We start from the raw sequence: 11,482 nt of genomic DNA, 5'->3' as shown, positions 1-11,482 counted from the left end.
TCATGAAAAGAATGCTTTAGGTGCTGGTTATATTGTTGAATTCATTCATGATGCTACTGAAAATTATTATGAGGGAGGAACATATGCTTGTAGGAGTTGCAATAATATCAAGTTTCCTCTCTATGTGCTTAAAGTTTTAAAGTTATGCTTGTTTTACCTTCCTATGCAAGTTGATTCTTGTTCCCATAAGTTGTTTGCTCACAAAATCCCTATGCATACGAAGTGGGTTAGACTTAAATGTGCTAGTCATATTCTTCATGATGCTCTCTTTATGTTTCAATTCTCATCTTTTATGTGAGCATCATTGAAATCATCATGCCTACCTAGGGGCGTTAAATGTTAGCGCTTGTTGGGAGGCAACCCAACTTTATTTTAGTTTCTTGCTTTTTGGTTCTGTTTAGGAATAAATAATCCATATAGCTTCCGTTTAGATGTGGTTTTGTGTTTTAATTAGTGTTTGTGCCAAGTAGAACCTTTGGGAAGACTTGGGTGAAGTCTTTATGATCATGCTGTAAAAAACAGAAACTTTAGCGCTCACGAGATTAGCTAAAACTTTTTACTGGAGAGTGCTATTTAGTTGATTATTTTTGCAGATGATTACTAGACAAATTCCTCAGGTCCACCAATTTATTTCAGAATTTTTGGAGTTACAGAAGTATACGTTTGATACAGATTACTACGGACTGTTCTCTTTTTGACAGATTCTGTTTTCTATGTGATGTTTGCTTATTTTGATGAATCTATAAGTAGTATCGGAGGGTATGAACCATAGAGAAGTTGGAATACAGTAGATATTACACCAATATGAATTTAGAATGAGTTCACAACAGTACCTATGTGGTGATTTATTTTCTTATACTAACGGAGCTTACGAGTTTTCTGTTAAGTTTTGTGTTGTGAAGTCTTCAAGTTTTGGGTAAGGATTCGATGGACTATGGAATAAGGAGTGGCAAGAGCCTAAGCTTGGGGATGCCCAAGGAACCCCAAGGTAATATTCAAGGACCACCAAGAGCCTAAGCTTGGGGATGCCCCGGATGGCATCCCCTCTTTCTTCTTCGTTCATCGGTAACTTTACTTGGAGCTATATTTTTATTCATCACATGATATGTGTTTTGCTTGGAGCGTCATTATGTTTTGTTAGTATTTGCTTGCTGTTATTTAGAATAATGTTTTTCATCTCTAGTTTCAATAAAAATGTCAAGGATAGCTTTTACCATGCTTATTTTGCAAGTATACATGTTGCTGTTTCAAAACAGAAAGTTTACCGCTGTTGCAAAAATTTCCTAGAAAAGTCAGAATGTGATAAAATGTTGAAACCTTTTGCATAATAAGCTCTGATACATTTACTACAGTGGGAATTTTCTTTCATAATGTTTGGAGTTAGGGAAGTATGACGAATCTTGCATTCTTTACAGACTGTACTGTTTTGGCAGATTGCTGTTATGTTTGCATTGTTTACATATGTTTGCTTGTTTAATGATTCTATTTGAGGATAGGAGTATTAAATATGCAGAGACATTTAGTATGCAATGTTGAATAATGTTTTAGTGATTTGTTACAGTAGAAAATGATAAGGTTTTTGCATTGGTTTATACTAACTTATCTCACGAGTTCTTGTTGAGTTTGGTGTGGATGAAGCTTTCGAGATTTAGGAAACCGTGATATGAGAGGAATTAAGGAGACACAAAAGCTCAAGCTTGGGAATGCCCAAGGCACCACAAGATAATATTTCAAGAAGTCTCAAGCATCTAAGCTTGGGGATGCCCCGGTAGGCATCCCACCTTTCTTCTTCAACAATTATCGGTTAGTATCGGTTGAGCCTAAGTTTTTGCTTCTTCACATGATGAGTGTTATCCTTGAAATGTCGTTTTATTTTGTTTTGCTCGCTGTTTGAATAAAATACCAAGATCTGAAATTCTTAAATGAGAGAGAGTCTTCACATAGCTACATAATTATTTAACTACTCATTGATCTTCACTTATATCTTTTTGGAGTAGTTTGCCATTTACTCGTGTGCTTCACTTATATCCTATGAGTAAATGGTTGAATGATTTGAATGTCATAAATCTGAAATTATATATGTTTCATATGCTTATCCCATGGGGAGTAATGACTTCACATATAAGAAGTAGAGGTGGTAAATTTATTGAAGGTTAGCAAACATTGTATTGGTCACTTGAACAATTCATGAAATAATATTGAAGAAAGAGAGATTTCACATATAAATATGCTATCTTGGACATCTTCTATGATTGTGAGCCCCATTAATTATTTTCAAACCTGAGAAAATTAGTTGAAGTTGGACAAAGAAGACAACATAATGAGTTATGCTTGGGTATATTTGTATAGAAGTTATATTGTTATGGATCCTCTAACATGTGGTGCTTGCTATTTAGAATCCTTTGCTAACCAAAATATCTGTGCTAAGCGGGAATACTGCTTGTGCATCCAAATTCCTTGAACCAAGTTTCTTCCATGAGTGTCCACCATATCTACCTATATGCAGTATTTACCTGCCGTTCCAAGTAAATTTGCATGTGCCAAACTCTAAACCTTCAAATAATAATCTATTTTGTATGCCCGAATCGCTCATGTAGCGACTAGGGGCTGTCAGTATCTTCCATGCTAGGTGGGTTATTCTCACGATGAGTGGACTCCGCTCATCATTCACGAGAAAATGGCTTGTAACTGGGATGCCCAGTCCTATGATCAAAAGATGAAAAACAAATTCGCAAATAATTTAAACAAACTCCCCCAGGAATGTTGATAGTTGGACGGCACCCATTGTTTCGGACAAGCCGTGGAGTGTGAATGTTGGTGGAGGGGGAGTAAAATCTTTACCTTTCTGCGTGGGAACCGCCTATGATGTATCTAGTATGGAAGATATTGGGAACTCTTGGTCGTTATGTTGACAATGAAAGCACACCTCTCAAAATTATTTTCATCTCTGTTTTTGCTTCAAGCTCTGGCACCTCTACAAATCCCTGCTTCCCTTTGCGAAGGGCCTATCTTTTACTTTTATGCAAGAGTCAGTAGTATTCCTTCTCATTCCAACCTACTCTTTAGTTGGCAAGCATCATGTGATGGAAAGATCTAAGCATATATGGCCATTCAAATATATTTGAGCATGAATTATTACTGTTGACATTACCCTTGAGGTAAAAGGTTGGGAGGCGAAACATTAAGCCCCTATCTTTCTCTGTGTTCGATGAATACTATTTGTTCTAAAAATATGCTTTGAGTGGTAGCAATCATGGAAGACTAAATGATAGTTGAGTATGTGAAGTTTGCGAAATCAAAGCTCTGACATAGACTCTTCCTGAAAATAAGATGAATTCTAATTGTTTGATGACTAATAACACGGTTTGTTAGTTTTCAAGAAAGTTTATGATCTATACTTTAACATGTGAATAGTTTGTCACTTGATCATGCAAAGTTTAATGATATGAGCTACTGTTATGACATATAATGATGCTAGAAAAGGTGATTGAAATTATCATTGATCAAACTTGTGCACCTGCTAGCATTCACACTTCATAAATTCTTTCTTTTATTATTTACCTACTCGAGGACGAGCAGGAATTAAGCTTGGGGATGCTGATACGTCTCCAATGTATCTATAATTTATGAAGTATTCATGCTATTATATCATCTGTTTTGGATGTTTATGGGCTTTACTATGCACTTTTATATTATTTTTGGGACTAACCTATAAACCCAGAGCCCAGTGCCAGTTTCTCTTTTTTCCCTTGTTTCAGTGTTTTGCAGAAAAGGAATATCAAACGGAGTCCAAACGGAATGAAACCTTCGGGAGAGTTATTTTTGGAACGGAAGCAATCCAGAAGACTTGGAGTATACGTAAGGGAAGCAACAAGGAAGCCACGAGGCAGGGGCGCGCCCACCCCCCTGGGCGGGCCCTCCACCCTCGTGGGCCCCTCGTGGCTCCCCTGACCGACTTCTTTCGCCTATATATATCAATATACCCTAAAACCATCGGGGAGCAGAATAGATTGGGAGTTCCGCCGCCGCAAGCCTCTGTAGCCACCAAAAACCAATCGGGACCCTGTTTCGGCACCCTGCCAGAGGGGGGATCCCTCACCGGTGGTCATCTTCATCATCCCGGCGCTCTCCATGACGAGGAGGGAGTAGTTCACCCTCGGGGCTGAGGGTATGTACCAGTAGGTATGTGTTTGATCTCTCTCTCTCGTGTTCTTGAGGTGCTACTATAGTTGGATCTTATGATGTTTCTCCCCCTCTACTCTCTTGTAATGGATTGAGTTTTCCCTTTGAAGTTATCTTATCGGATTGAGTCTTTAAGGATTTGAGAACACTTGATGTATGTCTTGTCGTGCTTATCTGTGGTGACAATGGGATATTCACGTGATCCACTTGATGTATGTTTTGGTGATCAACTTGCAGGTTCCGCCCATGAACCTATGCATAGGGGTTGGCACACGTTTTCGTCTTGACTCTCCGGTAGAAACTTTGGGGCACTCTTTGAAGTACTTTGTGTTGGTTTGAATAGATGAATCTGAGATTGTGTGATGCATATCATATAATCATACCCACAGATACTTGAGGTGACATTGGAGTATCTAGGTGACATTAGGGTTTTCGTTGATATGTGTCTTAAGGTGTTATTCTAGTATGAACTCTTGAATAAGATCGATCCGAAAGAATAACTTTGAGGTGGTTTCGTACCCTACCATAATCTCTTCGAATGTTCTCCGCTATTAGTGTCTTTGGAGTGACTCTTTGTTGCATGTTGAGGGATAGTTATATGATCCAATTATGTTATTATTGTTGAGAGAACTTGCACTAGTGAAAGTATGATCCCTAGGCCTTGTTTCCTAGCATTGCAATACCGTTTGTGCTCACTTTTACCACTTGCTATCTTGCTGTTTTTATATTTTCATATTGCAAAAACATATATCTACCATCCATATTGCACTTGTATCACCATCTCTTCGCCGAACTAGTGCACCTATACAATTTACCATTGTATTGGGTGTGTTGGGGACACAAGAGACTCTTTGTTATTTGGTTGCAGGGTTGTTTGACAGAGACCATCTTCATCCTACACCTCCCACGGATTGATAAACCTTAGGTCATCCACTTGAGGGAAATTTGCTACTGTCCTACAAACCTCTGCACTTGGAGGCCCAACAACGTCTACAAGAAGAAGGTTGTGTAGTAGACATCAGGTGGCGTGTGCTGTGGCGTATGGACGGGGGCTGATCGGTGCTAGCCGGTGCACCGGCCGGGTTGGCGTAGAGTCGCATGCATTGCTAGTGCATGGTGATGTGGTGTGTGCTGGCGCTGTGGGGGAGCTAGGGCCTCAACACCTGGGCCCCATCTGGGCTTTGTGGGTTGGCAGCTAGGCATCATTGACCCCATGCGGCGCGGGTGCTGAGAGGTGCTTGGAGGTGCGCCAGGCATGTATAGGAGCGCGCACACTACCGCATGCAGCGTGGAGGCCATGGTGGTCCTGTGTTGCCACGGATGCCGACCTTGTTGGCTTGCGCACAAAACCCGCCAAGACGATCCCGTGGTAGCCAAAGTGGGGTTGCCTGGACCTGGGTCAGCCGGCATGACACCGATCGATCCAGCGACGTGGTTGAAGCAGTAGTTTTGCATAGACTCTGGGGTAGGCAGAGGAGTGAGATCCGTAGGCGACAGAGCCCAATCTGTGTTTCTATGGGCTTGCGGCGAGGATCCTTGTGGTGTGCCATCTCTGGGATGTGCATGGGAGAGATGTGGCATGGTGCTTGCCTGTCGTGGAGGTGGTAGGCCGGATGGGCTGTCTGAATCATGAGTTTGGGCGAGTGAGGCTTCCGGCTAAAGCCGTACTCCGGCTGAGTCGTCGATGGTGGCTCTTGCAGGCTCCATTCCCTTATTGGAGGCATCGATGTTGCATTCCTCCCCTCCCTTGACAAACATGCTTCGAAGAAAACCCTAAATCCGGTCTCTCGGATCGGATGATGGCGACGCAATTGGTTTTGCTCGATGTCGTGTTTCCTCTCGGTGGCATCGTCTTGGAGTTAGGCTCCATCAGAGGGACTTAGGGCTCGTGAAGATGGTCGGCAATGGCTAGCGTGACATCTCCATGATGACATCAGGAGCACCCTCCACATACAGGGAGTTATATTTGCTAAACTCATGGGCTCAGAGCAATCTAGGTTCGCTCTATTGGACATAGCGTTCCTCTCCAGTATCATCAAGGTTTGCGGATATGCTTGTGGCAGCCCACATTAATACGACGGTTTTTGATGTGTACTCTGGTAGCGGTGAAGGCGCTCGAGTGTCCGATAGGGTGTACATGTTGGCCTTCTGGCGTTTTGTATGAGCGGTACGTTTCAACCAATTAAACTATAAGCCCAATCGGATCTCTACATGCCGGGAAGAGCGGACAGAAAGAGGAGACCTTTGCTCTATCTCCTTCTTCCTCTTTCCGGGGCCCCGGAGGGGTTCTTTGGCAAGCCCTATTAAAGAAGCTAAGTGACTTTCGTCACTCAAGTAGTGAGTTTGAGAGTGACCGTTAGGGCGATCACTTGTACTTCTAGGCCTTGGCGACCTATATGTTACGTAACACAGCTTCACTCGATTCAGTAAATCAATAGTTCAAACCAGCCCACTAATAGCTTAGATAGATGCAGGTCTAGTGTAGCTAGGTGTTGTTCAGGTATCCGCACGGTTCCCTCAATAAACCGAGCAACATTTTATTTCTTATTTTTTGTCACTCACCTCTATGCGGTGCATTCCTTTTTAAGGGTGTTCTTATAATACGCTTACTAATCAATGGATTTGGCAGCTCACTTGCCAACATTTAAAAAGAAGACTTATCACTACTAGACGTAGTCATGGCGTACAAGCCCGTGAAACCACTTGTACATAAGGCGAGATATATGACCCACAAGCTTGTACCTCCTTGCACAAGTATTACATTGACAATTTCAAAAAAGGCATAAGAGTCTGCAAGCCTCGTTGATTGCACTTATTAAACTTGAGGGCTTCCTCCACAACAATCAGAGTGAATTGATGGTTCCTTAGGAGGACCTGTTTGGCATGTTCAATCCGAAAGCTTTGGATGCCAGCACCATCGGATGCTTCATACTACAGTCAAGTTAAACGAAGCAAAAGAACGTCTCCACGAGCCGCATTGTATCCTTTTTCACTTCAATAAAAGGTAAGAGATACTTTTTTTTTTTGGAAAAGGAGGTTTAAACTCTCTGCCTCTGCATCAATCGATGCATACACCCATCAATAAACTTCTGCATTTTGAGCCTGTAACATCAGTTAACTAAGAGATATTAAAACCATATGTAGCTACAACTGGTTTATTGTTGCTATCCTTCTTGATAAAGGCAAAATATAGTACTCTTATCTTAATATTAGGATCAACTTCACGAGCCTGAGGTTTTGTTAATCACTACAGCCAATTTTGTAGGAGAGACTGACTAGAATACTAATTAATATTCTAGTCAGTTTTATACATGAAACCAACTATGGCCGCTAACTTTTCTAATCGGTTCTTCGAGCAGAGGCTACTGAGATTGTAAATCATCCTAGTCGGTTCTGTCGCAAGAACCGACTGTTGAGGTGGGTATTTCCCCAGTTGGTTTCTCAACCACCTCCAATAATGCAAGTAGTAGCTCTGGTTTGCAAGAGACGGTAGACAAAACCGCCTGAGGATTGTGTACCAAAACCACCACAAAACCTTTTGTACTAGTAATAGTTTACATGGTTTAAAGTTGTGGATTCAAACTACATGGTTTGCAGGGACATTACTTGCATGATAGGAGAACTTGGTTAATAAATTTCTGATTGTAAGCATTTTCTTAGATTTTGTAACTTTGTAGTACAAACTGAGTTACTACTGTATTTTTTTCTGATTTATTCATTTACTGGTTTACCATAGATTATTTCCAAATTACGTCTGGTAAAATGTAAAGTGAATGTATATACTAAATTTGATTGGATTGAAAATTTATGTGATATTTGCAAACGAAGGTGCACTCGCCCTTTTGCAGTTGATGCCAAAAACTTATCTGTTTCTTTTTTACTTGCCGATGCATTTTGCTAGAACATTTGCTATGTTTTACGAAATTCCTTCATAAGATGCCTTAATCTTTATGCTGTAATCACAGATATATTTCTTGCAAATGATCGATTATAGACAACACATATTTTGCAGAGAGGTGTTGGGTCCTCTGATGGATATGCTGGGAATATCGTCAGAATGAACTTGCATGACAACTTGACAAGAAAGAAAAATCTTCTCCTCTCACTTCCAGGTTTATTGTTTGAATATTTCGAATTTGGATGTGTTCTCTAGGACTTGAGGGTGAGAGATGCAACCCACCTGTTTCCAGAATGATAAAGATATTTACATACATGTTTCTCATGGAATAAAGTCAACATCAACTTTGCAGAGGTGAACTTATTTTGTAGGAGTCAACGTAGTCCTCGATGTATACCTACATATATGATATGGAGAATATGCAGGTGACTTCAAGTTTGGCATCAAGTTTGTCTTGATAATGAATGTGCTTGTTTTGCTGACTTGATTGTCATGACCTCCTGCTATGCTTTGATAGATTTTTTGGTTACTAGTACTAATCAAATGTGCCTTTAATCTTTCACGTTCGCCGCTTGCATTCTTTGTGCCCATGAAACCACGCAAGAATTAAAGCATGTATTGTCCACCACCAGTGCTTGGTCTGCCCCAACGCACTACACAGAAACAAAAGCAGCTTTGATCCCATGATGCCCACTGAGTGCCCCTAAAACTGTCAGGTCCAAATCTCGCAGCCCCACACGCAGATCCCTGATCACACTCAACCATCTTTAGCTACACTGCACACAAAGATGAATGGATCACAGGAGGAGGGTATGGCAAAGCAAATTAAAGGCAAACCAAAAGCACGGCCATGGCTTTGCCGTCGCCAACATGTGTGTCTAATTAGGGTCTGCTCGCCCGTAAAGACGGCATCCGATCGAATACTTTGTGTGTATGCTCGTAGTGGTGCTCTAGCTTTATGCTCCACTACTGGTACTGGCTCCTGACCACAGTGTGCTTGCCTGCTACTTTCTACCTGGGCATCATCAGGAGCACTATCTCTCCTCAGCCGTCTCACCCACTCAAATCAGGTTTTGAAATTCTCCTTGTCTCGCAGTTCTATTCCGTCACGCGAGCCGCGAGCGTGCGCGACCGAGGAGCGTCGGATCGACAGATTTACCTTTCAGCTGTTCCTCTGGCATGGTGATGGAATATGCTAACCGACTGAAAGCATGGTGACAGAGAGAGGACATGCCTGAGCACTGCCCATTGTCTAGCCCTATGTATGTGATCCATGCACACACCCTGAACAATGCAGTACACTGTCCCACTGCTGTTACCCTCATCTCAGCCTACTTGCCATTATTAACACTCAAAGGTTTGCTTTTCTTTCGAACCATGTCAATGGTTTGCTTTTTATCTCGTATGATTCCCCGGTTCATCGGTCACGACAAAAATGTTGGCGCGAGAAACGGCGTCAAGGATCGATTTACCTTTCGTGCGAGCCAAAGATGAATTGCCTGCTTGGGCGTGTAGAGACGATTTAGGGTGTGTCATGGTGGTGGATTTCTGAAAGAGATGCATGCTAGGCTTGCTGGATCTGAGGAGAAACTTGGTGCGCTGTGCTTTCAGCACATGGTATGCTCCTAATAAAGACCCTAGAGTTAAGTTACCCCAAGTAGCAACGTGCATGTTGATGGATGAAAGCCGATCGATATCTGATTCTGAACCCGGGAATCCGTCCTGCAAATACGACCGGCTTTTAGTCATGCAACCACCGGTGGCACTAACCAGAGCCAGAGACCACTTAATTAGCTTAGCCAGTCCCCTAAAACACGCGGCAAAGCAGCGCCAGAAAAAGGAAAGAAAAACAGTGCAGAACACACCTAGTTTTTAACCAAAAGAAGCCATTTGGCATGGTGCACTTGTCAGCCACTGCCTGCTACTACTAATAACCACTATCAGAGCTGAAAACGAGCAAGAGACCAGAGACCACGGTGACCAACCGCCCTGAAAACTCCATACGGAACCTGCCGGCCCTCCACTTTTGCCGCAGGCAAAACAAATGAAAAACATCGAAATTCCTCCATCATCCCTTTGGAACTTGCTCAGAGGCAGTGAGTGGGATTCGCATTATTTGTCGCGCCGCGCGTAAGGCATTGCCTAACTACCCAGTTATATATTCTGCTTTCTAGGTGGAAGAAGAAGAGGCCTCTGCTTCACCTTCACCTCGAGCGTCTGACGTTGGTTCACGCCTTCCATGCGTTACTACTGAGGGAGCGAGAGCGCATGCATCGCGTGAGTAACCCGGAGATGGGGATGCCCCGGAGATCCGCCTCCCTCTTCGCCCTCGCCTTCTTCGCGCTGCTGCTCTCCACTTCCCTGGCAGGTTCGTGTGACTGTGCTGTTCTTCGTTCTAGATAGCCAGGAAATCCCTTTTGGACGAAGAATCTAAGAAGTTCTTGATCTAGTTTCCTCCTGCTTCAACCTCTTGCATCTACATGTGATGTAGTGCAGTATAGTGCAGTGCAGTTCCTGCCTAGGTCCTAGCTCACATGGCCACGACATGTATTTTGCTTCTTACTGTTACAAATGCATCAACAGATTTGAAGGGAACAAGATGCCGAGCTGTGGCTTAATAATTAGGTGATCCATGCATGCTGTGGGTCTGGGTCATGAGAAAACAGATGCACTTTCTTCTGAGTTGTTAGGCTTTTTACAAGGTTTGATGGATGATTCTGCTGTTTTCAGGGAGACAGCGGCCGAGCTTCATAGTAGATCAGGAGTCTCTTGGTCAGCAAGGAGAGGTCCAGGACGAAGCTATGGCACAGCTGGTGCACTCCCGGATGCTCAAGGACGTCACCACCAGTGACTACGGCACCTACGACCCAACCCCGTCCATGCAGAAGCCCCACTTCAAGCTCATACCCAACTGAACACACCCTACCTGATATGATATGATCCATCTATATATCAACGTCCATGTGAATGTATATGTAGATATATTGATCGAGGTATTTTAAAATAGTTTGGCTAATATGATAACTGATATTTGTAAGTTCTTGTAGACGTGAGGTGAGTACGTACGTGACAAAGAACTTAGTTGCTTGACCTATTTATACACTATACTTCGAGTATATACACATATTTGCAAGTATCTTTGCTTGTGTCTTTTTTACCATACTCTAGGTCACATGATGATTTATAAACTTTGATAACTCCTAAGTTTTTTTTAGAAAAGGAGGATGACCCCCGGCCTCTGCATCTGGGTGATGCATACGGCCACTTTATTAATTATTCTCACAAGACCTTATAAAGCCATACAACAGCAAGACTAAAGCCACCGTCTAAGCAACAACTGTCGCTACACCTATCCAATTGATGAGGAGGCGCAGATAGTCTGGGCCTAATACCAAACAGACA

At 42.6% G+C, this 11,482-nt stretch overlaps 1 protein-coding gene across 2 annotated transcripts; it reads left to right on the top strand.

Moving 5' to 3' along the window:
- Positions 1 to 10,046: 10,046 nt before the first annotated feature.
- Positions 10,047 to 11,216, top strand: LOC109782568 (protein CASPARIAN STRIP INTEGRITY FACTOR 1). Of its 2 annotated transcripts, XM_020341191.4 has the most exons (3): positions 10,047 to 10,176; positions 10,255 to 10,448; positions 10,811 to 11,216. In XM_020341191.4, the coding sequence occupies exons 2-3, from the start codon at positions 10,349 to 10,351 to the stop codon at positions 10,993 to 10,995; spliced, it is 285 nt and encodes a 94-aa protein (XP_020196780.1). In that variant the 5' UTR covers positions 10,047 to 10,176; positions 10,255 to 10,348; the 3' UTR covers positions 10,996 to 11,216. The 2 variants fall into 2 exon arrangements, with proteins under 2 accessions (XP_020196780.1, XP_045085371.1); XM_045229436.2 differs by lacking the exon at positions 10,047 to 10,176 and having other exon boundaries at positions 10,229 to 10,448.
- The last annotated feature ends 266 nt before the right edge of the window (positions 11,217 to 11,482 follow it).

This window comes from Aegilops tauschii, chromosome 1 (genome assembly GCF_002575655.3).
Source record: "Aegilops tauschii subsp. strangulata cultivar AL8/78 chromosome 1, Aet v6.0, whole genome shotgun sequence".
Taxonomy (NCBI): Eukaryota; Viridiplantae; Streptophyta; class Magnoliopsida; order Poales; family Poaceae; genus Aegilops; species Aegilops tauschii.
Note: the sequence above shows the minus strand (reverse complement) of the source record. Positions and strands in the feature narration are given on the sequence as shown.